Below are 19,497 nucleotides of genomic sequence, written 5' to 3'. Positions count from 1 at the left end.
CTCCAGCCTCGGCCTCCCAGAGTGGTAGGATTACAGGTGTGAGCCACCGCGCCCGGCCAGAGTGAGCTCTTTTTAATGATCAGAAATTCTACATTGTTCCTTTTTCTCTTTGATTTTCCTCTTTCCATTACTCCCCCAGGAGATTTTGTCCTAATATTTTATGCTAAAAATTTTATGCTTAATTCCTCTGTCAAAAATATTTATATAAATTGAAGTTAAAGTTTTTTCTTGTGGCCATAGGCTATATTTGTTAAAAATGTTTCTAAATTGGCAGGGCGCGGTGGCTCACACCTGTAATCCTAGCACTCTGGGAGGCTGAGACGGGTGGATCATTTGAGCTCAGGAGTTCGAGACCAGCCTGAGCAAGAGTGAGACCCCATCTCTACTAAAAAAATAGAAAGAAATTATATGGACAACTAAAAATATATATACAAAAAATTAGCTGGGCATGGTGGCACATGCCTGTAGTCCCAGCTACTCGGGAGGCTGAGGCAGGAGGATTGCTTAAGCCCAGGAGTTTGAGGTTGCTGTGAGCTAGGCTGACACCACAGCACTCTAGTCCTGGGCAACAGAGTGAGACTCTGTCTCAAAAAAAAAGAAAAAGAAATAAATGCTTTGTGATTTGATTTGACAGTGAATCTGAAAGAAACTACATAAAACATGTTGTAGGCTTGATGTCCTATGTCTTTAAGTCTTTCTGGCCCTGTGTATGAAAGAATCTGCATTGCCCACATGCCAGGCCGGCTGATGGTGTCTCCTTGTGTCAAATACTGAGAAGAAATGTAATGCTCATCTTTGGATAATGGGGGAAGGGTGTGGGGTCTCCAGCAGATGCTGTGGCAATAGCTCTTCCCTCCACCCCTTTTAGGCACAGCTGCACTCAGAGGTGTGACTTGGGCCAGACACCAGGTTCTGGGGTCAGGCTTCTGTCTTGACTGCGTATGTGGGAAACCGCTTCAGGAGTTTTGATTAATCATTGAATGTGGCTTTTCCCAAACCAGTATTTTGAACTGTCCCATTGTTGTGTGTGCTGGAGGTTTCTTTGTTCCTGGAGGCTATGCAGGGAGGGTGAGAGGTTTGTTTTGCTTTTGGTGACCTGGGGAAGTGCTTTTCGAAAGGGAGGTGGGAAAGGAGGTTTGTTCTCAGGCGAGTCAGTTTCATTGAGAGAATCTGCCAAATGTCAGGTCTGGCGCTGATTCTGGCAAAACCGGTGGTTGCCTGTGTGTGGTCCCCAGAGCAGGGGCCTCCGCTTCTTCTGGGAACTTGTCAGAAATGCAGATTCTTGGGTCACACCCCAGAACAGCGCTCTGATGACCCTCCCAGTGATTCTGATGCAAACACGTATGATTTTAGATGATTTGCTCCTCACTCATTGACAATGGGGTCCAGATGACATAGTGACTAGTTTTGTGTAAACTGTAGACACTTAATTTTTCTATGCAGCCAGTCCCCGGATTACTGATGACCCAACTTAACGACATTCTGAATTTATGAATGGGCTCCCAAGGCTCCGCATAGGATAATTTATCATTAAATAATGACATTAATAATTCGGGACCCACTTCCTTCCACGCATGTGAACCAGCCATGGGGGCGCGCTGCTCACTGGTGCAGCATCTCGGCGCAGCGCCCGGTCCCTGCTTACACGGTCTACGCACGGCGCCACTTCCATCTTAACTTTTAAATTCGATTCTGTGAGTCTGTGTTTGCCCTGATGACCAAGCCTGCAAAGCAGAGTCCACGGCAAGTCCAGGGGAGCCTGCAGCAAAGAGAAAGGTGATTACAGTGGAAAGGAAAGTAGAAATAATTAATTGTGTGGAGAAGGCCGGACGCCGCCGTGCGTGGGGAAGACATCAGGCTTCAGTCGCTCCACGATGGGGACGATTGTATAAAGTATGAAGTGAGAATAACAGAGCGTGAGCAAGGCAGTGCTCCACGGAGAGGCCAGTTACTACTAAGCAGCACAAGGGATTCATTACTGGAATGGAAAGGCTATTATTGGTTTGGTTAGAAGATCAAAGTAAGAGTAACATTCCTATTAGCCTAGCATTGATAGACTATTAGGTGAGTGTTAACCTTTAATATTAGGTCATTAAATATGAAATGTCTCATTTTGAATCAAAAGTGTAGAGTGTTGTCTTGTAAGAGGATTGGCCTGTCTCTATTGCCCAGTCTCGGCTGCTTAATCACAAGCATCCTCATCATTTCATCCAGTTGGCTGCAATAGAATCCGCTGCCATCTACAGACCAGGTTTCATTCATGAAGCTGCAGTGGATAGTACCAGCACTGGACACCAAATGGACACCATTAGCTTTTTCTTGATGAGTATTCGGTTTTGTACTGGGTTTCAGCACTTCATCTTGATCCCAACCATCATGCCGAATGCTTGCTATTGGCAAAGAGAATCCATTTTTCATCGCATATAACAACACAATGTAGAAATGGTTCACCTTTATGTTGTGACAGCAAAGAAAGGCAAGCTTTGAGACGATTTCTCTTCTGACTCTTGTTTAATTCACGCAGAACCCATCTATCCAGCTTCCCTACCTTGCCCATTTGTTTCGAATGGTCCAATATTGTTGGAATAGTAACGTCAAACCTTGCTGCTAATTCGTGTGTAGGTTGAGATGGATTCGCTTCCACTACAGCTTTCAGCTCATCATTATCCACCTTGGTCTCAAGTCTCCCATGTGGCTCATTTTCAAGATGAAAATCACCAGAATGGAACTTCTCAAACCATCAATGTACTGTGCGTTCGTTAGCCACATCCTTCATTGATACTTTGAGCTGTCTGGGTTGCACTGGTTCTACAACAGAACTCATATTTGAAAATAACACGAATTTTTGACTTATCCATGTTTTCACAAAAATTGCTCTAAAAAAAATTAGAAGAATAATCACAAGCCAAACCATATGTTTGAAAGACTGATGTACCTTCACAATAAACATAACACAAGTGTCAAATTGAAATATCAGAGATATCAACTGTCTAACTTAGTACTTAAGGACATCGGGCATTTCGTACTTAATAACCTAATATTCTTTTTTGACTTTTCTCCTATCTCCTGTCAAACCTTTTGTATGCGTTTGGTTTTATGTTTGTTTGAATTAAAAAGCACAGTAGTCTCTGTAACTTCTTATTACAGTCCCGGGATGGCACTGATGGTACAGCATCGCACTGTACTGTGCTCACCACGGGAGCCGTCGTCATGGTGGTGGTGTTGTTACCGTCACTGCCACATATGGTCACCAGGGGTCTGAGCTACACACACTCTGACCTGCAGATGGTCTCAGGATTGTACCCCATCTGTCACCCAGGGACTGCCTGTATATTCCATCCGATATACTTAGTTTTCAGCTACATTGAAGAAGAGCGCAGTCTGCACCACCTGGTGAGCAGAGGTCCCTAGTGCCAGGTGAAGGGGCCAGCAGTCCCAAGCCCAAACCCGGGAGCCTCTCCTGAAGGTCAGCCTGGAGCCCAGGAGGCTGCTCCGTGGGTATCGCGCCAGGCCAGGGGCTGCTGGGAAGGAGGCTGGTCCCCAGGCATCTCCCAAGTCGGGCCACCTAATCACAGATCCAAAGGGCGGTATCAATGCTGTCTTTTGAAGAGAGGCCGTCTCTGTCATCTTGCACGTCCCAGAACCTGCCCTCTTGTCTCCTGTGGCTTCGTGAAGCACAGGGTTTGACCGGGGATCCTTCATTCTTTGAGTTTTACTTCCGTTTCTGATTCTTTTGAAATGTAGCCATTTGATCCTATTAAAATACAAATCAAATCAAAACACTTCTTGACTTAAAACCCTTAAGGGCTTTCCCTTGCCCTTGGGAAAAAGTCCTGAGGTTTCATCAGGCCCTCTCTTGCCCTGAGTTCTCTAAGCCCGTAAGCATGGACTCTTGTTTCGTGCTACCTGTCACATTTATGTTAATTTTGACCTTGCTTTTCCTACCACCTGAGCGCCATGGCCTGTCCCGTCCTGTCCTCGGGATGCACGTGAGGGAGCTGTCCTGGGTCCGAGTGGATGAAGGAGCTGTGCCGTGCTCACTACCATTTTCCATTCCTTCCGGTTCCTCTTCCTCAGTGAAATTGCTTGTTTGCTCACGGTTACCTGCGCGAAAACAGAGACATTGCCACTGTGTCCCGGGGCCTCCTGGAGCTCAGCAAACATTTGTTTATTAAGTCAACGCACCTTATTTCTGGCTCTCTTTTTCTGGTGTTTACTCTCATCTCTTGCATTTTAGTTTGGGGCGGAATTCCGAAGGTTCTCCTTGGACCGGCACAAGCCTGGGAGGTTTGAGGACTTCTACAAGCTGGTTGTGCACACCCACCGCATCTCCAACAGCGACGTGACCATCGGCTACGCAGACGTGCACGGCGACCTCCTGCCCATCAACAACGATGACAACTTCTGCAAGGCGGTCTCCAGCGCGAATCCACTGCTCAGGGTCTTCATCCAGAAACGAGGTACCCGGGAGGCTGGCCTGCCAACCTTGCTTAGCGATTATTTTAAAAAAAATCATAGAATGTAATTATATTATTATATTTATAATGTCTAATATATTTAATTTAACTATATTAAATTATATATTATATTTAGTAATGTAAAGTATTAATATTTAATTATTATATAATTATAATATTTAAAAATATATAATCACAGGATCATGTGATTCTGTTTTCCAGCTTGTAGTGGGAGATTAAGGAAGTTAAAATGGTTTGGGTCAACATTTAGATATTGGAAAGACTTAAAATATTTAAACTGACTGCATTTTCCACCTTAAATAATGTTGACTTCTGACTTTTAAATACTGAGGGAAAAATACTATTGATGCTTTTGGTATCTAACTGGAAGCGAGTGAATTAAGCAGTGGAGGGCACCAGTCTGTGGCGTAGGAATGAAACGCAGGTCACTGCCACATACCTTGCACTGTCTTTTCAGGATTGGGAAAAAATGTTAGCTTTACGTTATAACTTCGGCTAACTTTTAACGTTGAAGGCCTAGCTTTGCAGTAGGTAATAGAAATACTGTTTTATGTCAAAATGAATTACTGACCCAGCTGAAGGCTGGAAGGGCGGGGAGTGCCGGGCTGTGGGACCTCACGCTGCTCACCTCTCAGAACCGCATTTGGAATTTTTCTGCATCTCTAAACTCGGGGGAACGTCATCATTTCAAAATAATATGCTGAAGGAGAGACCCAGCTGCAGGGGAGGGTTGCCAGTGGGAACTCGTAATCGTGGTTTTCCTAACTGATTTGCCGACGATCACCCTCCCTGTGTGGGAGGACCCGCTGTGCACATGAGCCCTGGCTGCCCGGACGCCAGGCTGCAGCACATCGCAGCTGCCCGGTGCACGCACTGCACCGCACAGGAGTCTCGGGAGTCGGGAGGGCTGAGCTGGGGCCGGGGAAGGAGCGGCCGTGTCCTGGCGAGAGGTGGGGGCGGGGCTGCCCAGTTCCTGTCCGCAGACCGGCCCCCCCCCAGTGCCTGTCTCCGCTGCACCACGGGGCAAGGACGGCACCTGCCCGTCGAGTTACCCTGCGTGCCGGCCTGTGCTCTGTGCCCTGCCGGTACCAGCTGTTGCCGTTGTTCTGTCCGTGGGGGTGGGACCTGCTGACCTCACTTCAGACCGACCTTCTGCGGATCGGAACGTCTGCATGTGGTTCTTGCTGGGCCCAGGGGTCCTTCTGACGGTGCCGAGAAGCCAGCACAGCGTCACTTCCTCACGGCGGCCCGAGGGGACTGCCTGAGCTTAGCTTCCTTGCTAGTCCCTGGACTGCTGGGGGATCAGGGCCCAGCTCCGCACACCGTCCAGCGTACCCACCCTCTGTTCTCTGCCTGCCTCTCTCCGCCTGCCGCCTGGCTGGGCCTGGTGCGGGGCCTGCACCCCGCTGTCCCTGCCTGGAGCTCTGTGCCCTTCACACCACTCAGGTGTCCGTACCTGCCCGGATGCCGCGCGGCAGAAAGGCCTGGTCTCAGACACTCTATCCGGTGAGCCCGTGATGTTCCCAGCCGCTCCATTCTCTGTCCTCGTGGTTTGCCTTCTCAGCGTCTTACTCACCGTCCTCAGGGCTAGTTTGCTGTCTGTCCCCACCCAACCAGGAGCAGAGTGGGGCTTGTTCCTGGCGATGCCCAGGGTCCCAGATCATGGCGTTGCCCTCACAGGGGCAGGGTGAGCAGCAGCGGGTAAACTGCAGACGTACACACGGCTTCTTTACCCCGCCCCCGGGCAGGAAACGAGCTTTTCTGTCCCGATGGCCGTGGAGGTGGATTTGGAGGCCGGCAGAAGGCACTCTGCCCGCTGGTGCCGGCCCGGGTGGGGCAGCCCCACCGTTGACTCGCTGACACTGAGGTGAGACAGGAAACGGGTCTGCGCGTTGCAGGGGGGTGCACGGACCGCCCCACAGCTCCTACACCGGCCCCTCTTTTCTGCTGGCCGGCCAAGGCCCTGCATCCTGTCCACATCATTTATTTTTCCTTCTTCCTCTGTCCTCAGAGGAGTAGCCTAGAGTTTAACCAGCCGGTTTGGTGTTTCTAGATTTCCTGTTTTTGGCATGAGGGTGTTGCCAACAGCGGCTGCCTTTTCTCTGTCGTGTCTCAGCGTGGAGCAGGGAGACCCCAGCACCCCCCCCCACTGGCCTGTGACGCGGATGTGTGCTTCGCCTTGCAAGCGCCAGTGTCCCCGTCTGCAGTGGGACAGCAGTACCTGCCTTGCGGGTGGCTGTGAGGGGTAGGTAGGAAGACGTCCTGGCGGCACCGAGCCGCTGGCTGGTCACACGCGCACTGTCCTCAGTGGTTTCTGCCCGTTAGATGGTGACATCTGAGCTGGGAGTGTCAGGGTAGCTGTGCAGCCGTGGACAGTCAGGTGCCCCAGTGTCTAGGACAGACCTGCTGATCTGTGTGACAGGTGAGTGTCACACCAAGCCAGGCATTCGTCGTGGTGGGGGCAGAAGTGACCCCGACCCCCGGAGCCGACGTCCACAGTCCCACGGCTTTTCACTGCAGCAGGGGTTGGAGGTGTGGGTCACTGTCACGCTATTTCCATGATTCCACAACAGGCACACCCACTCTGTCACTTAACCACTCCTGCACACTGACCTATTTAAATGTATTTTAAGAGGAAACTATCACAAATGAAAAGTCAGCATTCTTCTAAGACGTTTGAAATAAACTCTCAACTATGTTAACAAAATTAATCTGTCATTGGAAATAATCTCTTGCCCCTAACCACACAAGGACGTGGCAGTAAAACTACAGTCAGCTTTCCTTACGACTGTAGACGTAAAAACCCCTCAGAAAAACACCAGCACGTGGAAAAATGCATCCATGCAAACACGAGCACATAGATGTGCACGGCAGCCAGAGGGAGCAGCCCACAGGGCCTCCCGCTGGCGAGGGGACAGAGTGTACACGTCCGTGCAACGCGGTAGGACTCGGCCGTAAGGAGAAGTGACGATGGACGCACGCGACCGATGGGTGAGCCGCGAACGCCGTGCTGAGAAGCCAGCGCAGGTCACCCGCGTGTGACGATGCTCACGGTTGGCTCCCGTTACTCAGGGTTCTGTGTTGACGGCGTGTTGTCACCAGAGGCAGCAGGAGCTCTACCCTGTGTTCCCCCTGGAGCCGTGGTCCGCGCTCACTGGTTTAGTGCCGTGGTGGTTTGATAGAGCAAACCGCCATGAATGGCAAGAATCAGCCGTAAAGGAAGAGTCCAGAATAGGCAGATGGGCAGATAGAGACAAAAAGTAGATTTGTGGTTGCCAGGGGCTGGGGGAGGGGAGAATTAGGAGGGACAAGGTTTCTTTTCAGGGTGATAGAAATGTTCTGGAGCCAGGCCGGGCGTGGTGGCTCACACCTGTAATCCTAGTACTCTGGGAGGCCGAGGCGGGTGGATCTTCTGAGTTCAGGAGTTCGAGAGCAGCCTGAGCAAGAGCGAGACCCCGTCTCTACTAAAAATAGAAAGAAATTATCTGGCCAACTAAAATATATATAGAAAAAATTAGCCGGGCATGGTGGCGCATGCCTGTAGTCCCAGCTACTCGGGAGGCTGAGGCAGGAGGATCGCTTGAGCCCAGGAGTCTGAGGTTGCTGTGAGCTAGGCTGACGCCACCGCACTCACTCTAGCCCGGGCAACAAAGCGAGACTCTGTCTCAAAAAAAAAAAAAAAAAAAAGGAACCAGAGATCTGCATGAAGATACTGACAGCCATGGAGTTACGTGGGTGAACTTCATGCGGGTTATGTCGCAGTGAAGCCGTCAGGGCGGAAGTGCTGAGCCTTCCCGGGCAGCTGCTGGCGCGCAGGACGCTCGCCTCTCGGACACGAGCCGTGTTCCCGGGTGAGGCTTCCTGGGTTTGTCTCCAGCCTTTATTTCCAAAATTCAGCCATTCTCAATGTATGTGGGTACTTTGACTTTCTAATTAACATATTCAAATTTTTAAAAAATCCTCTCTTCCCCTGGTGATGGGAAGCTTCCTGTACCTTTCTGAGAGGCCCCCGGGTGGGGCATAGGAACCTGGGGTCCTGAGCTTGCCTCCCTGGGCCTTACCAGGAATGGGATTAGCTGGACCTGTCACTGCGTGACCAGCAGAAATCACACATTTCCGTGTCGTGTGGTAGTCGTATTCAGATACCCTCAACATCATTTACAGTAATCATTATTTAAAAACAATGGTACGTGTTGTTATTTAATACATTAACATGAAACCACATACAGTAACGTCTCCCACGTTTGCTTTAATTGTCTTCAAAATAATTTATTTCCTTTGTAAGCCCCTGCATTTTATGCCTTCAAGAATGCTGTTCTGAGGAGAGTTCCTAGGCATCACCGCATCATTGACGGGCGCTTGGCACATACCAGGTTAAGACCCCCTCTTGGTTTGGGGCTCAGATAACAGTCTAGGAGTGCCCTGGCTTTTGTCCGCACGGGGCATCAAGGCCTTCAGCTTGTGCTACGTGGCATTTCTGCCCCCCCGAGGTGCAGGACCCACCAGCTTCTTCCCCCTGTGTTTGCTAGGCTTGCCCTGCGTCTGCCCGGGGCCTGAGAAGCTGCAGGCTCCCCCTCGGGCAGACAGCAGCAGTCATTCTGCCCTTCCCAGGCTTCCTTGTCCCTCTACTAAGTAATGGGAAGAAAGGCAGTTGCCAGAAGGAAGTGGCTGTGTAGGGGAACATGGACTCATGTGGCGGCATCTGGCTTGCAGACCCAGTGGGTGTTAAGGACTCGTTTGTCTGCCCCCTGCCCCCCCAGGGCTGCAGGAATGCCTTGGGAAGCCGGCCCGAGTCAGAGAACACAGAACCAAGACCAGCAAAAGATACGCAGAGTATCTCTTTTTATTTTTAGCAGAACAAACAGGAAGTGCAAACAGTAATTTTTCACCCCTTATCCATCAAATAAATCCTGCAAATACCAGCATCCCCCAGGCTTGTTACTCACCTCCAGGCAGGACACTCTTTGCCGGGAGCCACAGGAGGGCCCGTGTCTCCTCCCTGGGGAGTGTGAAGGCTTCATCGCACTGACCGATTTTCAGCACAGTTAGAGGATTCTGAACTGTGCACTTTTAAAGTAAACATAAACGTTTGCATGTGTCTGTTAACTGTCCTTGGCATTCTGGACATTCTTTGGGTCCCTATTAATAGGATGAGGAGAACACACTTGTCAACTGTTTGTTTTATCAGAAGTTGCACAAAGGGATGTGTTTGCTGTGGTTCACTCAAGTGAGTTGCTGGAAAAGTAAGGGACGTCATTCAGAGTGAAGCGCAGAATGATGGCGAGTTTGGCCGTGGACACTCGGGGGCTCTCAGAGCATCAAGCGCATCAGTGCTGCTCATAATCAATGTTCTTGGTGGGGTTTTTTGTTTTGTTTGGTTTGGTTTGGTACGTGTGAGACAGGGTCTCGCTCTGCACCTGGGCTAGAGCACAGTGGCATCGTCGCACCTCACTGCAACCTCGACTTCCGGGCTCAAGCGATCCTCCTGCCTCAGCCTCCTGAGTATCAGGGACTACAGGTGCCACACCCGGCTAATTTTTCTATTTTTGGTAGAGACAGGGTCTCGCCTGTGCTCGGGTTGGTCTTGAACTCCTGACCTCAAGCGATCCTCTGGCTTCTGCCTCCCAAAGTGCTAGGAGTACAGGCGTGAGCCACCGTGCCCGGCCTCTTCTTGGTTCTTATGTAAGTGCCCAGAGGTGTGTTTGGTTTTTGAATTGGGGGTTCACTGCTCAGCCGGAAGCCCTGAGTTCAGCTGTCAGAATTTAATCTCTGTAATCCCTTCCCCATTTTATTCTCTTTCCTCGGATGCCCAGGGTTTTGGGGTTACATGTGTTGGGGGTGGGGGAGAGGTGTGTTTTTGCTAAATTAGCCTCACATAGTCCCTGTGCTTGCAGGGACACGGGGGCGTGGGGTTTAGGCCCCGGTGTGGAAGCGTTTCCATGAGACATGTTTGCTTCTTTAATTGCCACGGATTCCTGGGAGTTTGTGCATTTGAAGGATTTCCTTTTTTTTTTTTTTTTTAATTTAAAAAAAGTCAGAAAGTCTCCCAGCACTCTGTGGTAGGAACATGGAGAAAACGGAATGCCCAGAGCCACGCTGGCCCTGCAGTGGGAGAGCCAGGAGCGGGGAATGTGCTGACCAGCTCATTGCAGGGGAACAAAGCTCAGCCCCGCCCAGAAGACTGGGGGCGTCCTCCAGGCGCTCACGTGAAGGCCGCGGCCACAGGGCTGGGACGGCGTCCTGCCCCTCCTGCCCCTCCACAGCGGCCTGCAGCCCCTGCCTCCGTCCTCCTCCTGCAGCTGAGCCCGTGGGGACAGAGAGGGAAGCAGAGATGACTCGGTTTTACTCTCTGATAGTCCCAGCAAAACACCTTCTCTCTAAATGGTGAGAGTTTATATTGATTGAATTGAGTTCTGTTCTTTTTTTTTTACATTATTCAAACCCATAGTGTATTTATAATTTGGATTCTTTTAAAAAATTTAACGTATCATAAGCACATCCTGTCACTAAACTCTTTATAAAACTTTTTTTCCTTTTAGAAAGTCTTTTCTGTTTATAACACAGTAGTGAAAAAAACAAACATTCAGAGGACACGGAAATAATCCTGCCACCGCACGGTGGTGACTGTTTACTCCGTGGGGAAGCCACTGCAGGCGTCTCCCTACGGATGCGATTAGCTGCGGGTGGCATCACAGAGGCAGGATCGTAATGTACGTGCCACAGACATTGTTTCAACCCAGGATTATTTTTTTGTCCTTTTTGCAGATGTATGTAGATAGGCATTATCCTTTTAGGATGGACATATCAGTTATGTGGGTTTCACAAAGTGTAATCAATCCATTATGAGTTGATATTTATTTAAATTGTTCCAATTTCTCATTATTATAAACTGTTGAGCATTTTTAGGTACTTGCCAAGTTCTCTCTCTCGGGTAAAATAGTAGAAATGGCCTTGCTGGGTGAAAAGATATGTGTATTTTGAACTCAAGTATATATTGCCAGTGGGCCTCTCCTTGGGGCATTAGAGTAACATTTGAATTGGTTCTTTGTCACTTGAAAAACACACGTCTTTGAAGACTGTTACCGTGTGGCCTGGAAACCCGCGATCCTGGCATTTCCCACTTGGATGCTGCAGTGGAGGCCGCAGGGCCTGGCTGGAGCTGTGGTGGCCGCCTTCCTGCCTGGACACACGGACCCGGGGCGAGAGGGACCCGCCAGTTCCCGCTGCCCCAGGCTCCTGGTATTTGTCGTGAGTGGACGTTCCTCCCAGCCTGGCCATGGGCGAGACACCGGTGCTCCGTCCAGCTGACGTTCGGCAAGGTCAGAGTGGGCGCCGCTGCGTGGGAGCAGGTCACACCCGGCCCCGTAGCCAGAGAGTCGCCTGGCTAAAAATCGTCATTTTGTTGTTTCCGCCACGGCAGAGTGGCCGCGGTGTGGGATTAACACGTTTGCCTACCTGCGTTCAGCGGGAAGCAGGGCCAGGCCTGGAGGCCCAGTCTGGGGCTTTCATTTCAGATCTAGGCCGGTGTCGATCCCAAGCCAGAGTGAGTGGTTTCCAGGCTGCCTGTGTTAGCAGGAGCGCTCCTTGGACAGCACAGCCGGGTGGTTCCTCTGTTCCCAGGGCAGGTGAGGGCCATGCGCTGCCGAGGGAGGGAGGCGCCACTCCCCGCCGCCTGTGTGCCGGCCGGTGCTGCGGGCGTCTCAACCCTGCCCTGCGGCAGAGCCCCGGTGCCCACCTGGCCGCTGCAGGCCGGCGAGCTGGGCGGTGGTCCCGGGCCCACCAGGTGTGTGTGAGGCCCCCCTGGTGCTGCGGCAAATGACCGGACGTGGCTCTGCCTGCCGAGTGCAGCTTTCCACGAGGGAGCAGCTGCTAAGCAGAGGAAAAGGCTCGGCGTGGTTTCAGGGAGCGGCAAGGGCCGAGCAGGCTCCAGCCTGCCGAGATGCTGCAGACTGGCACTCCGGCGCGGCCCCCCGAGGGCCGGGGACACGAGAGTCCAGGGCTGGGGGCGGCCAGTCTCGCAGGCGCCTGGGGGCCGTGCTCAGTCTACGGGGACCACGGGAGGGCTCCAGTGGGCTCCGTGGGGCGGCAGAGGGGCGCCAGGTCGTCGGCGGGTAGGCATTCTCTGAGCTTCCTGGAGTCTGAAGCTGCAGGTTGCCCAGAAAGTCGGGGCCCCCCACCTTCCTGTGCCTGCCATGGCTTGGGGGGACAGTGAAGACCCAGGTCGTGTTTTTCTACCTGTCGACAAAGGCTGGGAATGAGAGGTGCCTCAGCCTTGGTGGGGAGGGCCACGTCTGAGCCTCCCAGGCCTTGTTGGGGGTGCGCGGCCACAGGGCCAGCCAGGCTCACCTGCCTTCAGCAGGGAGGTTTCAGAGGGGTTACCTGGCCTCCGGCACCTCCCAGACGTCAGGTTTTCATTTTGTTCCCCTTTGACCTGGACGTTCCTACCTAGGCCAGCCAGCCGTAATTTTGCAGCAGAGAAAAAGAGGCCTGTGCTGAAAATTCAGCTTGTAGGTCCTTCCTGGTGACTGTCACAGAATTGCCACTTCTCTGGAGCCTGTGCAGCCCAGGGGACCCGCGGCCGGGCTGGTTTCCTGCCTTCTGCCCCGTCCTCCTGCCGTGGCACCTCCCGCCTGCCACACACCGGCCCTCGCAGCAGCATCACGGCTCCCCCACGGCGGCCCAGGAAGACCCTCCGGTCACACTTTCACTGAAGCACAGCCAGGCCTCGGGGATGCCGGCCCCTCGCACTTTGGTTTTTCTGTCCCTGCCTGTGTCGTTCTCCTGCTGGGTTACATCCGTTCCTTTCCCTTTAGCACCCACGGGTTCCTGAAATTCACCTTTGATGCCCTGTGTGCTGCAGGGACCCTTAGCGATAACTCCCCACATGGCCGGGGGCCTCCCGCACCAGTGTCTCGGGGTGGGGGGGTGGAACGCAGTGCGGTGCTCAGCCCGGCCACAGAGCCAGGGCGGCCGGGGCTGAGGTCGGGGCTGGGCTCCCTGGGACTCACGCACACGGAGCTCGGTGAGCCCTGCCTGAGAACACGCAGGAACACTCAGTGTTTCACTGTTAACCAAGGAGTTTCTAAATTGTCATGTGACTCTCACAGCAAACTAAGCTGTGTAATCCTCGTTTTGCACATGGCGAAACTGAAGCCTCAAGAAAAGTCAAGCGCTGTAGATACGGCTCTCAAGCACGGTTGTCTGGAAGTTGCCGCGGGCATGCGCAGGCGTGGCTGCCTTGGCGGGGGGCACGGAGGCGGCCACAGCTGGGTCCCCAGGCTCTGTGGGGAGCCGTGTTTCACTCACGCGCAGAACCCAGAACCGGTCCTGGGCCCAGCGTCCCGTTAAGGCCACGCCGTCCGTCCGTGGCTGGGAGGATCCTTCTTTAATGTGCCTGAGTGTAAAGTGGTTCCCTGTGGAAGTGATTTACCTGCACTGGTTTCAGTCCAGAGACATAAAAATTTCCACTGTGAACTTTTTTCTTTTCCAGATACGTAAGCAAGATTTGGATTTCCTCTTGCACGGCAATTTCTTTTCCTGTTTTTGCCTCTGTCTCTGTACTTTCCCTCCTTTCCTGCTGGAAAATGCCTTGTCATGGAGGTCGTCATGCACAACAGGCCACCTGTGTCCTGCTGCCCAGAAGCCCGGCTGCTTTGCAGCGCGTTTGTTTTGTGGCCCAGGACACAGAGGGGGGGGTGGGACTCGCAGTTGCGCTTGGAGCTCTCGCTCTGCACTGTAGTTTATGGAGGGGACCCCGGGTTCCCCTGGGCCTGCGGGGCCCCCCGAGACACGCGGAGCACACGTGGGTCCGGGCCGGGGGTGGAGGTGCTGTGCTGCATCAGACTGGGAAGGAGACTGTTCGTACCAATAAGAAAGATTGGTTACTTACTTTCTATACTGGAAAAAGCATATAACATGCAGTTTACCACTATGACCGTTTTTAGGTATATATCAATAGTTTAGTAGCATTAAGTACGCTAATTACATTGTACAACCATCACCATCATCCATCTTCAGAACTTGTTAATCTTCCCAAACTGGAACTCTGTACCCATTAAAGCATTTTGTGGTTTTGGTACATTGAAGTCAAACTCCAAATGTAGCTCCATACCTATAAATATAGATTCCTGTAAAACGTCCACGGGGCATGTCTATAACTGGTATGTCTGTGGTTTTGCTAGACGTTTCAAATCAAAGGGTGAGGAATTATACTTTTCCAAAATGCAAATCACTTCAGAAATAATCGCCACTTGCTGATGGTGTCACTGAGCCCCTCGGAGCTCCTGGGGCCACGTCTGTGGCTGTCGCCATCCCTGTCCCTGTGCCCCAACCACGCCAGACCAGAGGCGGGACCCTGTCCCTGTGCCCTGACCATGCCAGACCAGAGGTGGGACCCTGTCCCTGTGCCCCGACCACGCCAGACCTGAGACGGGACCCTGTCCCTGTGCCCCGACCACGCCAGACCAGAGGTGGTACCCAGGAAGAGAAGGCACCGGAGTGGAGGCGTCCATGGGACTCTGACAGGAATTTCTGGGTGCTGAGAGGGGCTGAGCTCCCTCGCTCCAGGAGGGTCTGAGCTGACCCCAGGAGAGAGCTCCGCTCAGGCCTGCTGGCACCCTGGCCACCCCCCGAGTGGGCCTCTCCAGACTCTGCAGTCCTGTGTGGGAAGCGGTTCTCTGGGGTTGCAGTCCTTGAGCGGTTCGTGTGTGGGGAGCAGGGGCCGGAGCACTCGGGCAGCTCCAGTGCTGCAGCCCCCAGGAAAGGCCACTGTGCCACTGCCCCCAGACACCTGCCCCCCACCAGCAGGGAGGGTGGCGTGGCCAGGGGGTTAGCAGGGCACTGGGAGGCTGGGGACGGCTCCTCCTCTCTCCAGCCAGGTGTGCTTTTCTTATCCTTCCTGCCTCCTTCCCACTTTGTCGTTGGTGTGTGGACCAGACCGGGTGGTTTAGGAAGGATGATGCCCCTCCAGTGTGTGGTGACAGCCCACGTGGGACCCGGAGCTGGCTGGGCAGTTGGGGGGCTTCGGGCCCCACTGTGGGATCTGCTCCCCCCTCACCTGGGGATTCAGATCTGCCCCCAAATGCCAGTTGAACCGACCCCCCTGAGCAGGACGCCAAGGCCAAACGGGCTCCCTGCCACGACCCGGACCGCTCGTGGGGCCAGACTCCAGTGGCAGAGCGTGTTGTCGGTTGCTTCCTCTCGGGAATGGGCTGAGGGCCCGGCACCGCGTCTCTGCGGCAGCACTGCCCGGGCTTTGGGCCCCAACACCTCCTAGAATTTTTAATCAAAGGGAAATACTCCTGTGGTTGACACTGATCTTCCTGCACATTAAACACATGAAAGTGGGCAGTTTTGATGTTCAGAATCATCAGGGTGGAGTTAGGCGCCTTTGACCGATTCGAGGTTTAGGAGGCTGGTTTGTCAGTGCCAGGGAGTGGGTTTCTATCTTGGAGCAAGTCTGTCCCCACGCAAACAGCTTCTCCAACAAATGACTCTCCGGCTACCCCCGTATCGAGCATATGTCTGATCCTATTTAGTTAATAAACATTGAGTCTCCTGCTGTGTCGGCATCACAGGAACTTGAAACTGAAGGAATTTTAAAGACCATCTAATCCAGGTTGCGTTTTTACAGGTCAGGAAAAGAAGAACCAGCCAGGCTAAGTCTATGGCTTCCCCTTAGGACTCTGGCAATCCATTCTCACTGTGTCACAGGCCTCCGTAGACTTGGTTTTCTTGCAGACTGAAACCTAAATGGCTTACGTATTTTGCAAGCGTATCACCTGAGAGCAGCTAAGAGAGCCGGTAGGAATTCACGTGTCCGAGCAGCCTGCGGCAGCGAGGCTGGGTCTGTCCCCAGAGCCCAGGACGTGCTGGAGGTTCCCAGCTGCCGCAAGGCTGTGCTAGCTCTCAGGGTGTTTCCAGTAACGACTCCTTCCTCATCCTCCCCCATCCGAACAGGGCCTTCCTCTAGGTTGACGAAGCCCAGGGAACCATACAGAGGGGAGGGGAAAAGAAAGATAAGAACTCCAGCAGGTTGTGCAAAGCTTGTGAAAGCTTGCGGCAGGGTCGGCGGGGACCCCCGGGCTACGCTGTGATCAGCCGCTCTGTTGTCCAAGCCCAGTGGTTTGTGCAAGCGGCTATCTGCCTGTGTTTGTCACACAGTGACTGCGGCCATGCAGGTGCACACCACCTGCTACAGGAAGACAGTTCCGGAAACATCCTCTCGTGCAGCTCCAACAGGCCTGTGCCCCGGCCAGGTGTCCCCTGCCCCAGCCTCCCCGGCGTTTTCTTCTGCAGGTGTCAGAGGGGTGGCCGGTTTGACAGGAGGAGGTTAATAGACCCATTTGGTTCTGGATCCTCTAGAGTTACTGGGGTTTGCTGACGAAATCCTTTAAATAAGCCTTCACTGACCTTCCTGCCTATTGCCAGGCACTTCTGAAATTAAAATTGCGTCGTCTTTGCCCCTTGTTACTTTTAATGAGCACCCTCAGCTACCTGGTGTGCGGAGCCAGTTAATCTCTCAGACTCCGATGCTGCTGCGCTTGTCCCCGGGGTCAGGGGAAAGACACGAAGGAGCCCCCAGGACGCTTTGGCACCTGGTGGGTCAGTCCCAGGGCAGGAGGTGGAGGCAGCTGCAGAAATCCTGCACATTTCACAGGGAGTCAGGTGTGTAGTTGCCGGGTCTGTTGTTGCAGGTGTGGATGTGGGAGCTCTGTTTCCTGCACGTGGATGGCGACTTTGTTGTGTTGCTTAGAGACCAGGGACAAGTTCCAAGGGCTGCAGGGCCTCACGAAGGACCAGAGCATCTTCCAGCGCATCTCCCACCAGCGACCACCCACCCGCCCTCTTCACATCCGTGGCCACCTACCTGCACAGCCGCTCTGAGAGGCAGGGGCAGCTGCCTCTTTCACAAAGGACAAGACTGAGTCCCAGAGAGGCTGCGTGACTTTTCAGAGCCACTTGGCCGTCAGGTGACAGACCAGGCTGTGTGCCGGGTCTGCTGCTACGTTTCTGCCTCCTGGCTGGAGGCGCCAGCAAAGAAGGGCGTGTTGCAGCTCTCCAAGTGCTCGACAGGTCCTGGGCACTCGTGCACGTCGGGCCTCACAGGGTAGATGCCTAAAGGGAAACTTCTAGAAGTGTCCTTGGATTGTTGGTGACAGAATCTGGTAGGAGACAGACACACAGTGGTTCTCAGCCCAGCGTTTGCCCCTCTGAAGAGCCTCTGCCCCTCGGACCCTTCCCCGGCCTCCCATGGACTCACTCGCTTGAGTCTAGACTGTCACTGGTGTCCTGGCAGCTTCTTAGCAGTGGCAGGAAGATGCCTTGTTCCGTTCTTAAAACCCCGGCTCCTCGAGGTAGTACGTGGAAAACACGGGGTGCTACATGGTGTATACATTACACCACCCCTGTAATGACAGGAGAGAATAAAAGTCTGTGCTCACATTTGCTTGTATTTGCACAGACAGACTCTGGAATGATCCACAGACCTAGCGAAAGTCACCACCCTGGGCTGGGAGGTGAGGATGGGCATGGCTGGCACTGGGCTTTGGAGTTCTTAGGGGTTGAAGAAAATCTTCTGGGATTGGGCAGTGGTGATGGGCACACAACTCTGTGAATATACTGCACGTGTGAGCTCTGTGGTAGGTAAACCGTGTACCCCATGATATCGCAATCCAGCTGCTTGAAAAGTCTTCTCGAGAGAGTTTCGTTGGCTTCGAGCCTCTGTGCAGCCACTTAACACACTGGCTGCCACGCTAGGAGGAAGTTTTCCTTGGGGCCACCTCATTTTATTATGAAAATAGAATAAAAACTTCAAAAACAAAACAATCCTTTCTAATTTAATGAAAAATTGGTTATTTTATGTTGTTTTCTGTGTTTTCTTCAATAAAAAGTAATCTAAAAACTTGAAAATTAGTAATGTGAAAAGTAATGTGAAAACTTGAAAAAAGTTCACAAGGGTAAAGTTTTTTTCTTGATTTGTCAGGCTTACGTCTAATTTAAAGGTAAGCATGGCCAGGTGTGGTGGTTCATGCCTGTAATCCTAGCACTCTGGGAGGCCAAGGCGGGAGGATCGTTTGAGCTCAGGAGTTTGAGACCAGCCTGAGCAACAGCAAGACCCTGTCTCTACTAAAAATAGAAAGAAATTATATGGACAACTAAAAATATATATAGAAAAAATTACCCAGGCGTGGTGGCAGGTGCCTACAGTCCCAGCGACTCGGGAGGCTGAGGCAGGAGGATCGCTTGAGCCCAGGAGTTTGAGGTTGCTGTGAGCTAGGCTGACGCCACGGCACTCTAGCCCAGGCAACAGAGCCAGACTCTGTCTCAAAAAAAAAAAAATGCAGGTAAACATAGAGAAATGAAATTTATTGCCTTCTATTCGTGTAATCCACATTTTTAGAATTAAATTGTCACCATCAATTGTAACAATAAGAACATCAACAAGTAAGAGTTTCAGGAACCAACCGCAGGGTTTTGCCCAGGTTTTGCTCCTCTAGGCCCCAGGCTCAACACTAGCATGAGTTAAATACAACTCACAGGGCAGTTGATGTGTTAAGCTGGTGGAGTCCCTCCTGGGCTTTACCTCCTGCTCTGGGAGAGGAGAGAAGGACCCCGTGAGTGATGGGGATGCCCAGGGGACACCCACGAAGCTGTTTCTCTCCAGGGGGTCTGTGAGCTAGGCAGGGGCCGGCCCCCTGGGCTGCCCACGAGCTGTAATGGAGGAAGTGAAGACGGGTTAGCGTCCTCGCGGCAGACTGGGAGGAAAGGGGGTGTTTTGCCATCAGCATTCCATGCCGGCCTCTTGGGGAGCTACAGAAGCACGTGCCTCGTGTCCTCTGTCAGAAAGGGCTTGTGTCGTGTTTGCCTTGGACTCAGCTTGCTGTGCAGAGATCTGGTCCCACGCGGAGGGCCAGGCAGCGGCCTCAGCGAGTGCAGTCCAGTGAGGCCCTTTCTGGCATTCCCTGGGCTCCTTTGTGGGCTGCTGTGAACTCCTGTGAAGGAGAGAAGAGAACAGTTG

General features: G+C 52.7%; 1 protein-coding gene and 1 long non-coding RNA gene across 4 annotated transcripts in view; one reads left to right on the top strand and one right to left on the bottom strand.

Annotated features, from left to right (window-relative positions):
* The window catches only part of PARD6G (par-6 family cell polarity regulator gamma), a 63,380-nt gene that overhangs the window by 26,858 nt on the left and 17,025 nt on the right, over positions 1–19,497 (top strand). The window contains exon 2 of the mRNA XM_045527573.1: positions 4,238–4,460. Within this exon, the coding sequence (XP_045383529.1) occupies positions 4,238–4,460 (223 nt within the window). The remainder of the gene's footprint in view (positions 1–4,237; positions 4,461–19,497) is intronic.
* Positions 18,895–19,497, bottom strand: part of LOC123621671 — a 28,386-nt gene continuing 27,783 nt past the window's right edge. For all 3 annotated transcript variants that reach the window (XR_006729218.1, XR_006729219.1, XR_006729215.1), the window contains one exon: positions 18,895–19,471. This is a non-coding gene — a long non-coding RNA (uncharacterized LOC123621671). The remainder of the gene's footprint in view (positions 19,472–19,497) is intronic.

The sequence above is a fragment of the Lemur catta genome, chromosome 16 (genome assembly GCF_020740605.2).
Source record: "Lemur catta isolate mLemCat1 chromosome 16, mLemCat1.pri, whole genome shotgun sequence".
Lineage (NCBI taxonomy): Eukaryota > Metazoa > Chordata > Mammalia > Primates > Lemuridae > Lemur > Lemur catta.
Note: the sequence above shows the minus strand (reverse complement) of the source record. Positions and strands in the feature narration are given on the sequence as shown.